General features: G+C 51.2%; 1 protein-coding gene across 1 annotated transcript; it reads right to left on the reverse strand.

Annotated features, from left to right (window-relative positions):
• On the reverse strand, positions 3268–9647 carry CTRC (chymotrypsin C). The gene is made up of 8 exons (XM_005690815.3): positions 9576–9647; positions 8044–8135; positions 7846–7943; positions 6856–6981; positions 5849–5985; positions 4913–5058; positions 3886–4038; positions 3268–3344 (listed from the first exon to the last, which is right to left on the reverse strand). The coding sequence occupies exons 1-8, from the start codon at positions 9613–9615 to the stop codon at positions 3330–3332; spliced, it is 807 nt and encodes a 268-aa protein (XP_005690872.1). The 5' UTR covers positions 9616–9647; the 3' UTR covers positions 3268–3329.

Below are 12078 nucleotides of genomic sequence, written 5' to 3' on the forward strand. Positions count from 1 at the left end.
CATCACACTGCTGGGTTTATCTTAACGTGCATTTTTTTTCTTCCCACACAATCTTCGTAGGAAATCGGTGCTTTGGGAAGATGCTCTGTGTTTATTCTCTGCCATTACATGCCCCCTGGCCTATCACCATGTGAACATTTGCAGATATGTGGTCCTACTTGATGAGTGAGTTTTAGGGAACTGGCCACCAGGGCCTGCTGGGAATAAAGCTCCCCCTCCTAAGGAATAAGAGGGAGAGGGGAGATGTGCCATTGGGGGTCCAGGTATGAGGTCAGTAGTAGTAATGACGCCTCCTGTCACAAGCTTCTGTTGGCTTCCAAAGGGAGGTGGAAGATGTGCCCATTTTACAGATGGGGAAACTGAGTCTCGGAGAGGTTAGGTGACTCAGCTGCTGTCACTGCTTGTTAGCCAATAAATATCCTCCTTTCTGCTCTGCCATATTTCATGCTATTAATTTGTGTCTTAGATAATGTGAGGGTATGAGAGACTTCAAGGATGGCTCTGATTCTTCGCCTCTCACTTTATCCATGCCATTTGCCTTGCAATTTTGCAATGGCCTTCTGGGAGGAGGATGAGAGCCCTGTGGAGCTGAACTTCCCCAGTCAAACCCAGACTTGACCCCTAAACATGTGAGTGTTTGCAGCTAAAATCGGCAGTTAGCCAAAATAAGCCACCTAACTGACTCCCAGCTGAACCCAAGTGTGTGAGCAATAAATACCTGTCTTTGGATGCTACTGAGAGTTTGTGGTTGGTTGTTATGCAGCGCTATTAATTATGCTGGAAGTAGCTGATACAGCTGGTGAAGGCCTTTGTGAACATCTGTGAGCAATAACTCTCTCCTCAGGTTTCTATTTGAGTTCAAAATTGCCAGTTTTGCTCAGGATTGTCAGCACACCCACAGCCTCCACCCGTCCCTGGCATGGCCTTTAGAGGAATCTGTGTGAGAGAATCCTTGAGAGTTGGGGATTAATGGCAGAATAACATGGTTGTTAGTCACACAGGCTCTGGAGTCAGACCACCTGAGTTTAAGTCCTGGTGCCCCATTACTGCTGTGTGACCTTTGATGAGTTTTTAAACCCCCTCTGAGCCTCAGTTACCTCATCTGTAAAGGGGGATGATTATCAAGGTTGTCAAGATTATTGTATAAATGAGGTCAAGTATGTGAAGCTCTTGGATGGTACCAGGACCATTGGTCGCCCTATCCATGTTCCGTGCCTTATGCTCTAGCAGAAATTGCTGCCTCGAGATCCTCCCGAGCAGTCACCATGACTTTGCTTATGCCCTTCCCTTAGCCAGGAAAGTAGTGACCCCTTATGATATCCCCAAGAGTGTCAGTTAGGTGTGTGCTGAGCTGCAAGTTATGGAAAACCTGACTGCAGTGTTTAAAACAAATGCAGATTTATTTTTTCCCACAAAACTTCATATTCAGAAAATGGTTGCTGGCATCAGATCTGCAGCTTGATGAAGTATGAAATCATAGCTCTGTAATTCTCTTGGCCACAAGATGGCTGCTTTAGCTTCAGGTTTCACATCCACCTTCATATTCATCACAGGGCAGTAGAGCTTGGTGATCCAGAGCATGGGCTCTGGAGCCAGATTAACAAAGTCTGGATCCCAGCTCCATCACCTTCTGGTTAGTCACCTTGGGAAGTCATGAAATATCTCTAGCCTCAGTTTTTTCATCTGTGAAATGGGGATGACATTAATGGACTATATCTTAGGATTGTTTTGGGGATTAAGTGAGGTAATACATGCAAAGCCTGTAGAATAGCGCCTGGCACATACCAAGTATTCAGTACGTGTTAGTTATTCCTTCATTATTACAATTGTAAGGGACTTGGGGACAAATAGTATTAATGTTTAGCACATCTGTCTTCCAATATAGAGACAAGTACAAAAGAAGGAGGTCAAGCAGGACCAGGGGGCCCTTGGGTCAAGCAACCAGCAACATCTGTGCTTGGAAATGTTCTGTTCAAATGTGAAGACTCAGCCTAGGGTATCACTGCCTCTAGGAAGGTGTCATGGACTCCTCTCACCAACTGACACTGGTTTAAGTGTCCCTTATCTGAGCTGCTGGACTGTATTCCTACCTTCACGCTTATACAGTGGCCTCAATGATCTGTTTATGGGTCTGTCTCCTGCAGAACAGGGGTCTTGTTTGGACTGTCCCTGGATTCCCAGGGCTGAGTTGGTGCTGGGCTTCTTGTAGCCTCCATTGCTTGTTGAGTAAATACTTTTTGAGAATGAGCTTGGCATTGTGGGAGGTCATGGTCCCCACCTCCAGGAACCAAAGTCTGATGGGGAAACTGGGCAACTCATTGACCAACCAGAGGTAGTCCTAGTTGAGGGTTTTCCTAGGAAGACTTTAGAGGTGGGGGTGGGGGCACCTCCCTCCTAGATCAGCTCTAGACTAGGAGCCCTGGCGATCCTCAGGAGTGCCCTAAACTAGGGACACTCTGGTCAGGGATCAGGGGCCCCACGTGGACCCACCTCACTGGACACTGGGTCCCTCACCTTTCTGGCCCCATGTGCCCTCCAGGCGGCCTCAGGACCGGAAAAGCCTGAACTGAGCCTCTTGTTTGTGCGTTACTGGTCGTTTCTTCCTATGACTTGGCCCAACTTTTTCCTTTTCTGGGCCTCAGTTTCCCTGCCTGTCTAGTGCAGTGCAAGCTTGCCCACCTCTGACCTGCTGTGACTACATGTGGAAGCCACTGCTGTTTGACCAGGGTGTGGTGGTTCACAGCTTTTGGGGTGGGGTGCAAATCTCTGGTGTGTCCTTAACTCTCGTCCTCTCAGGCACCACGTTGCCTCCTGGGATCGCCTCCTCCCCCAGCACCTCCGACAGCTCCCCCTCAAGGCCAAACCAGCCTGAATGAGGGGGCCTGTCTTTCCATCCTTGGTGTGGAAGGGGCAGCTCCCAGAGAGCTTCCGAACCCTCAGGGGACATGGGAATCAAGAATGAAGGCAGGGGACTTCCTTGGTGGTCCAGGAGCTAAGAATCTGAGCTTCCAGTGCAGGGGGCCCAGGCTCAATCCCTGGTCAGGGAACTAGACCCCACCTTCTGCAACTAAGAGTTCAAGTGCTGGAATTAAGACCCAGTGCAGCCAACACCCCACTCCAGTGTTCTTGCCTGGAGAATCCCAGGGACGGGGAGCCTGGTGGGCTGCCGTCTATGGGGTCGCACAGAGTCGGACACGACTGAAGCGACTTAGGAGCAGCAGCAGCAGCCAAATCAATAAATTAAAAAAAAAAAAGAAAGCAGTCAGCTTGAGGGGGAGAGAGGTTTATTGTGGTTGTTGGGATTTGTGGCCTGGGCTCCTGGGGATGAATCACAGCTGCAGTTTCTGGAGAAGCAGAGAACAGTGAGGGACTCAGGGTGGCATGAGTCTCAGCCGGGAGGGAAGGAACAAGGGGGCACAGCAGGTAGTACCAGGCCTTAATGAGCCGGGCTCGCCTCTGCCCCCAGGGTTGGCCCCCTCGGCACTTCCCACCACCGTGCAAGTGGGCTCAGGACACTGCCTGCTCCCAGAGTGACCCCCTGTCCCTCCTCAAAAGGTAGATGGTCATCCATGCCACCCCCTCTCCGGTGCTGGGGCCATATTTCACCTTTGGGAGCCCTGGTGGGGAGCCTAGGGTTGGGACAGAAGGGTTTGCTGAAGCAAATGGATTAAAGGGTTGGGGAGTCGATGGCCATTTCTTTACTGCACCCGACTCACGGCTGCACGCAGTAAACACTCAATACTTCCTGAGTAGGTGAATGGAGGAGTGAGTAGAGGTGCAAGCGAAGGAAGGGCAAGTGAGGGTGAGGGGCGGCAGTGAGGAAGGAGGGGCGGGCAGTGAGGGTGAGGGGCGGCAGTGAGGAAGGAGGCCTGGGGGCGCACCCACCTCGTTGATCCAGTCGATGTAGGCAGACACACGGGTGAAGACCGTTGGCTTTTTGAGGGTGTTGCAGCCCAGCCCGGAGCCGAAGCTGACGATGCCTCGCACGTCCCAGTTGCCGTTCTCGGCTTGGCAGTTCAGGGGGCCGCCCGAGTCCCCCTGCAGCAGATGGGGTGGACGTCAGAAGGAGGCTTGGACCACGGTTCGCGGGGGGGCAGTGGTCAGAGTGGGGCAAGTGAGTTGGCCTCTCTGCCTTGGTACCTCCTGTTTTGGCCTCAGCTTGTCCATACTGAGGGAGGCAGAGAAGATATGGTTTGGGAGTGACTTGACCTTTATCCTAGGGGAGCCCTAAAGTATCAGATTAAGTCTTGGTTTGCTGTGTGATCTTGGGATAATGAGAACCTTCTCTGTGCCTCAGTGTCCCATGCCTGTGTCTGAGCTGCTCAGAGAGGTGAAGATGCTGGGAGTTGTGTAGGGGACCCTGGAAAGTGAGGGAAGTGGAAATGGGGAAAGGGTCCTGTGTTTAAAAATGGGACCGTCTCTGATTTCCCTGGATGCTTCTTGCTTCTGTGTCAGATTCCCTGAGTCCTCTGTCTCCCTGGACCGACGGAGTTGACGGTATGACGGAACGTGTGCCCAGACTTGAATGAAGTCTCTTCTACACGCATCAGACTCATTTAGTCCTCACAGCAGCCCTGTGCTTACTGTTGCTCCATTTTATAATGGGGAAACTGAGGTTCAGAGAGGCCGAATGGCCTGCCCAAGGTTATGCAGCTGTGAAGGGGTGGGACTGGGACTCGGATCCAGAGACTGACGTTCAGCTTTCCTGCTCTGGCTGTAGTGCTGGTGGGGGAGGGGAAGGGGGACAGTGACAAGCTTTTCCTAAGTCCCCTGAGCCCAACTGGGACTCAGTCTCCCCTCAGGGAGAGGGTTCCTCGTGGGGTCTCCCCACTTCTCACTCCTTTGCTTTCCTCCCTGCCCCTAGCCCTTGGCCATCTGCATTAGGGCTGGGGTGCAGAGTCTGGACACTCACGTTGCAGGCTGAGATGACTCCATCGCCCCCGGCACAGACCATGGTTTCCTTCACCGTGGTGCCCCACCAGTCTCTCTGGGAGCATGTGGCATAATCCACCACAGGCTGCAGGCCCTGCTGCAGCTCGGCGGCAATGGGGCCGTTGGCTGGAGAGAGAATGGGTCATGACTGGGCAGGCAGCCCAGGAAGCCCTGGCCCCAGGCCTTCAGGGAACAGAGGGCTAAACGGGGCTGGGCCAGGCCAGGCAAGTTCTGGCAAGACTTTAAGGGACACACTCACATGCCTTTTATTGAGAGGCAAGACTCTGAGCCAATGGTCCCAAACTGGGTTAGAGACCCTTCAAAGGGTCAGAAGGGTAAAACCAACCCATAGAAAACCCTCAAGAAATAACTACCATTTATCTTTAATTTATGTTCTGGGGTTTTAATTGTCAATGGTTTCCTTGTAGTTCTCTACCTTTGGAGTCACACGTGAAAAGATTTTTCTCAGCCCCCAATTTTCCAAGTACTTATCTCCATTTTCCTCTAAGTCTTCTGTAGGTTCATTTATTTGCATTTAACCTTTAAATTCAGCTGGAATTTACTTGAGAATTCCACTCACTGGAATATACTTGGTATGTGATCTAACCTCCGACACCAAAATGGTTAGTTTCATTGATTCAATAGTCACTTACATGGCACTTAGTAGATGTCCAGCCCTGTTCTAAGTCCTTGACAAATTTTAGTCCATTTAATCCTTATAACATCCCTTATATGCACTTGGCGTGTCTGGCACATGGCACGTGCTTAATAAATATTAGCCATCATTACACAGTTTAAGAAGATGTGAAAATGTTAAGGCAGAAAGGAAACTGGTGGGCAAATGTGGGTGGCATGCTTCCTGTGGGGGCTGCTTCCTCCAGGAAGGCGCTCATGATTTGCCAGGGGCTATACTCACTGTAGAGACGGCCCCAGCCAGTGACGTAGCAGGGGTAGTCCTGAGGCAGCAAGGAGCCCGCCTCTGGCAGGCAGGCCACCTGGATTGTGTCACTCAGTTCCACGGTCTCTGCCAGCTTGATAAGGGCAATGTCATTGCTGGAATCCAAAGTGGAGGTGGTGAATCACAGGAGGGCCTGGTGCACCAAGCAAATGCCAAGAGGCCTGGCCTGGGAGTTGGGAGTCACGCCAAGGGTGACCAGGGGTCCTCTGCACACATCCCGGACTGCCAGGTTTTACTGGTGGACAGAGATGCTGGGGAACGAATGATCTGCTTTCTAATTCCATCACCTGCCCTGTAGGTGTAGCTTCTTCCCCCTACTTGTGTCTTCATATCACGACAGCCTTAGCAGAGAAGTGCCAAGAGCAGACGCCTTCTGAGCCACTGTAATTGAACCACCGTATCAGCCGAAATTAAGCTAAAGCAAACTGGAAATTATGACTGTAAAAATACTTGCAGATTCCAGTTTTAATGTTTCCACGTCGCCCGAATGAAAGCAGACAACCCTAGGTAGACTCGGTTTGGCTTGTGGTTCTGCCACTGAGTGGGCTGTGTGACCTGAGACGCATTCCTTAACCTCTCTGATCCTCGCGTTCTTGTCTCGGGCTGTCGTGAGGATTAAATAAGAGATGGCATGTGAAGTGCTTATTGCAATGCGGGCAGGCACGCAGTAAGCATCAATAATGGAGAGTGCTGGCTCATCCCCTGGCTGACAGGCTTCAGGTAGCATACCAAGGGGGCCCCGGGATTCTTATTCCACGTGTACTTTCTGGAGCCCCTTGGTCAATGATGGGAATGGGAGGGGTGTCCGTCTCCTCTTAGCATTTTGCTATTTTGTGTAACGTCATCATCTGCTGGCCGTTCAGGGTGAGGATGGGGCCCCGGGACAGGCTCTGTCTCCATCTAAGGGACCTCCTCTTCTTCTGAGCTGCCCCTGTGGGGCGTGTGATGGCCAGCTGGGTACTCACCGAACTAGAAAGGAGTTCCACTTTTCGTGGACAAAGATGGTGTCCACACCCACATAGAGGGAGCCTGCCTCGTCCTCCACCTCCAGGTTGTTCTTCCCCAGGGCCACGCGGTAGGTCAGGGTGTTGCTGGACAGAGCAAGGGGGCCAAGTCAGGGTCCTGCCCCCACTGGTCGGCAGGGTAGAGAGGGAAGTTGGGGCTCTGGTAATGCAGCTTCGGGGTTACTGTGGAACTCATTTGGGGGAAGGCACGGTTCACCCCATTGACCCTTCCTAGGGCACGGGGTAAGGACCCTGGTCTTGGAGTCAAGTCCGTTCTAACTGCTGGGTGGGCAGGCTTGGGCCTCAATTCCTCTCCTGTAAGGTGGAGATAATCTTAAAACTCACCTGCCAGGGATGCTGTGAGGATGAACTAGTCCACACTGCTGCTGGCCTGCATTATCTCACCCGTATTCCCCTCTAGCCATCTCCTCCTCTCCCCTCACACAATCCGCTCCTGCTACACCGGCTTCCACTTTATTTCTCAGACATACCAAATGGACTCCCTCCTCTGGACCTTTGCATCGGCTCTTCCCTCCATCTGTGACACCTTACTTCCGGACCAGAGATTTCTTCCCTTATTTTCTTCAGATCTTGGCTCAAGCATCCCCTTTTCAGAGAGCTCTTCCCGGGGTCATGTCATTTAAAATCGAACCCCTCCTTCTTCTTATCCTCTTCCTGCCTCTTTTTCTTCACTACCACTTGTTTTGTTACATATTTACTTGTTGGATGGCCTGTCACTGTCTTCCGCTAGAATGTAATAAGCTCCCTGAGAGCACAAACTGCGTTTTCACTCCCATGTTCCCTGGCACATAGTAGGCGCTCACTAAATACTTGTTGAATGAATAAATGGACAGCTGAGTTACTGGATATGCATAGCCTGCTTGTCCCTGTGTCTGGAGTGTGTGCCCTGGAAGGGCAGTGGGCGGGGTGTCTGGGTGGCTTCTGGCTCACCTGATGCAGTGGGCAGCTGTGAGCACGTGGCTGGGGCTGATCAGGGTGCCACCACAGGTGTGCCTCCACGTGTCATCCCTGAGGTACTGGAGGGAGATCTGCAGGGGGGAATGTGGCAGGACACTGTTTCAGCCCCCAGGGGCACACTCCCCATTTCCCTCTCCACCCTGCCTCCCACACCCGCTGCAGTGAGCTTACCTGCCAGGGCCAGCTGTGGGGAATGGCGTCCTCTCCTCCCACCACGCGGGCTGATAGGTTGGGCTGGAAGATGGGGACCCCGCAGCTGGAGGCTGGGGGAGACAGGAGAGGGAGAGCACAGGTGAACGTGGCTGGTATCTCATTGAGGAAGGGACAGGTGGAAAGAGCACACATTTAGGGACTAGGCAGACTTGGGTTTGAATTTTCCTGGAAGACTTTGGGGAAGCCATTGAGTTTGCTGGGCCTCAACTTCCCTTTCTGTGAAATGGGTAGACTAGCACTAACCTGGTGAGTTGTCCTAAGAACTAAATGATGCATATGAAGAGTTGAGCAAAAGATCTGGTATAGAGTGAAAGTTAAATCACTGAAGGAAACACCAAGGTAGGCTGGCTTGGTGTGAGTGCCCAGGTACACCTGGGTTCTCCATCCTTACCCTGCTGTCCCTATTGAGGCCACAGCATGGCGGGGATGTGTGAACATGGAACCCACAGAATTCCAGATTGTCTTAGCTGTGGAACGGTCAAGAGCAAGTGCTGGGCATACTCGGACTCAAATTCTGCCTCCACCACTAACCAGCCATGTGATCTTGAAGAAGATACTGAACTTCACTGTGCCTCAGGGTCCTCATCTGTAAAATGGGTCTATATTAATAGACCCTGCCTCTCAAGGTTGATAGAGAATCAAATTGGCTCCTGAATGTCGAGGGCTTAGCAGAGTGCTTGGCACAGAGTAAGCATGCAATACACAGGAGCAGCTATTGTTATTATTACTACTATTGTTATCAACTGGAAGACTCTTAATGAAGTGCTCTTATTTGCCAAAAGAGCCAGTGAACTTTAGAGAGGTGATATGGCTTGTTTAGGTCCTGCTGAGAGAGAGTGACATTCGAGTCAAGTTCCTTGACTCCCAATCTGGGAGAAGGCTGCCAACATGGGAAGCTGCCATCCTCTGTGCCAACACAGAATCCCCAAAGGAGAGATGCTGATCTCAGGAAAGGTAGGCCCCGAAATTGTTTAATTGCTAAATGGTGTCCAACTCTTTTGCAACCCCATGGACTGTAGCCTACCTGGCTTCTCTGTCCATGGGATTTCCCAGGCAGGAATACTGGAATGGGTAGCCATTTCCTTTTCCAGGGGCTCTTCCCAACCCAGGGATTGGACCTGTGTCTCCTGCATTGGCAGGTGGGTTCTTTACCACTGAGCCAGCTGGGAAGCCCAGACCCCCCGATGGTTCCCGGGGTGCCCGGGGATGAGGCAGCTTCTGTTCCCCCAGGTTGATACTACATCTTTCTGCACCTCATCGCTCATCCTCACCCTGGGGAGGTCAGATCATCAGCCCTGTTTCGCAGATACAGAAGCAGAGTTGCCCAGCAGGCAAGTAGCTCATTTGACACAGCTGATCAGTAGCAACTGGACCCACACTGGACCTCAAAGCCCCTTTCCTAAAGCCCTGGAGAGCAGAGGGCCCCTGCCCCTATCCTTGTCCGAGCTCACAGCCTGGTGGCTGCAGCTGGTCACAGAGCCTCAGCTTACCGTAGGCCAGGAGTGTGGTGAAGACCGTGATGCCCAACATGTTGTGAATGCTCAGAATCAGGTGAATGTCGCGGTGGCTGGGGCAGCACTTATAGGCAGGTGGGGGGTGGGCCCACCTCATCAAGGCCGAGCCACCACTTAGGAGAAACCTGTTCTGCCGAGGCCTTTTCCCTGACCTTGGGTAGTTGCTGTTTAATTTGGGCAGAGATGGAGCTGGCTCGGAGGCATGGATTTCCCAAATATCCAGACAGAGCAAACTCTTGCATTTGCAGGTATGGGGGCCACTTCACGCTGCTTGGCCTGACTCATTCTTTTTAGTTGTCGTTTACTAGGCGCCTACTCTGTGCTGGTTGTCATGCTCAGTAACTCTTGCAGTCCCTTAATGCTCCCAACAATATGCAGTAGATTCTCTTGTCTGCTGATTAAATGTGACAAAGCTGAGACTCAGAGGGTCAGTGACCATCCAGGGTCACACAGCTAGCTGTACAACAGGGTTTGAAGTCAGCCTTTCAAATGTCAGCCTGCAGCCCCAAACTGCAGCACCGCTTCCTTCTCTGTCTTTATCGCTCTTTGTTTACTTCCTGGCTTTTTCTTTCTCCCTCATTCGACTAAGTCTGTCGGATCTTGGGGTTCCCCCTGCTCTGCAGCACCTTCTCCCCCTTGGCTGTGGATAGAGGCTGAGGCCCTGGCATACCCTGCAAGGTTTCGGTTGGCCAAATTCCTACTTGGAGCCAGCTTAGTTGTCTCCCTGCAAGGCCCTCAGTCTCTCGTTCTTTATTTATTATTTTTTAAAATATAAACTTATTTATTTTAATTGGAGGTTAATTACTTTACAATATTGTATTGGTTTTAAAATGGGCATGTAGGATCAGATGAACTCTCGGGCTCTTTTCAGATCTTAGATTCCATGATTGAGATGTAAAGGTTGAGTGCTACTCTGGATGCCCCAAAATTCCACCTGGAGCCTTGGCAGTTTGGGTTCAGCCTTGACCTCGGAGAGTTGCTCTACTTCATTTGCCCTGAGGCCTGACTTCTCTTCTTTGAACTCCTCCTTGTGCTGTTTGGAAGTTGTTTTCTGAGCTGGGCCTACTGGTCATGGGCATTATTTAACCATGCTCTTTCACTGGGAGCAACTGGGCAGAGGTGGGAGCTGCTTCTGGTGCATGACTAGTGTGCGTGGCTAGTGTGCGTGGCTAGTGTGCGTGGCTAGTGCCAGCCCCTCCTGACCTGGTCCCGACGCAGGGAAAACCACTGGCCGGAGGATGCCATCACTCCAGGGGCTCAAAATGCCGAAAGTTCTGGTGGTGACACTTGGCTGGCTGACCTGGTCTTCTGACCACCGAGATGAAGAAACAGCCCCAGGAGGGCTGGTGAATATCTGCAAAGAGGTGCCCTGGGGAGTGGATTGCTGCGATTGGAAGGCAGAGGGCTTGGAGTTGGATTAACTTAAAGCTGTGCGTCTTGCTTGCCCAGACTGTGAGGCACTGACTCAGTAGGTGCACAGAAGCCATTCATTCCTTCATTCCTCCCACACCAGCTGAGCAGCTCCTGTGTGTAGGCTCTGTGCTAGGGCTGGGGCCACAGAGAGGATAAGACCCTGTTCAGCTCCACCGGAGCTCCCCGCTCGCAAGGTGATAAACGTTCCTTTGAACATACTGGGCCGAGGTCTGGGAGCCTCGAACGAGAGCGCGTTAATCCGGGGCAGGGGAGCTTGATGGGTGCAGGCGGGAAAGGGTCCATTTTCTGCAGATTCCATGTCCAAAATGAACTTGAGATTCAAAAAGATGCATGCAGCTCTATTTTCCCATCAGGATTATTTACAATAGGCAAAACGTGGAAACAGCCTAAATGTCCATTGACAGATGAAAGGATAAAGAAGACATATATGCAATGGAATACCGCTCAACCATAAAAAAAAGAATGAAATAATGCTATTGCAGCACCATGGATGCAACTAAAGATGATCACACCAAGTGAAGTAAGTAGAAAGACAAACACCCTGATATCACTTATATGTGGAATCTAAACTATGGCATCAACAAACCTATCTATTAAGGAGAAATAGACTCACAGACATAGAGAACAGACTTCTGGTTGCCAAGGGGCGGGAGAGGGAAGAACTGGAACTTTGGATTAGCAGATGTAAACTTTACATATAGGATGGATAAACAATAAGGCCCTTCTGTTATAGCGCAGGGGGCTATATTCAGTCCTCTGTGATAAATCATAATGGAAAAGAAGATATAAAAAAGAATGCCTATATGTATATAACTGAGTCTCCTTGCTGTAACAGCAGAGATTGGTGCAACAGTGTAAATCAACTATACTCTGATAAAAAATTAAAAATAACAACAACAACAACAAAAAACCCCAAATGAACTTCAGGACTTGAGGCTATGAGGATGCTGTAACCCCATCCCATCCTGCTGGCCCTCGTGTATTCCAGGGCCTGGAGTGGGGCCCCCCAGGATGAGGGCACTTAATGTCAGCCAGCCACTCAGGG

The sequence above is a fragment of the Capra hircus genome, chromosome 16, assembly GCF_001704415.2.
Source record: "Capra hircus breed San Clemente chromosome 16, ASM170441v1, whole genome shotgun sequence".
Taxonomy (NCBI): domain Eukaryota; kingdom Metazoa; phylum Chordata; class Mammalia; order Artiodactyla; family Bovidae; genus Capra; species Capra hircus.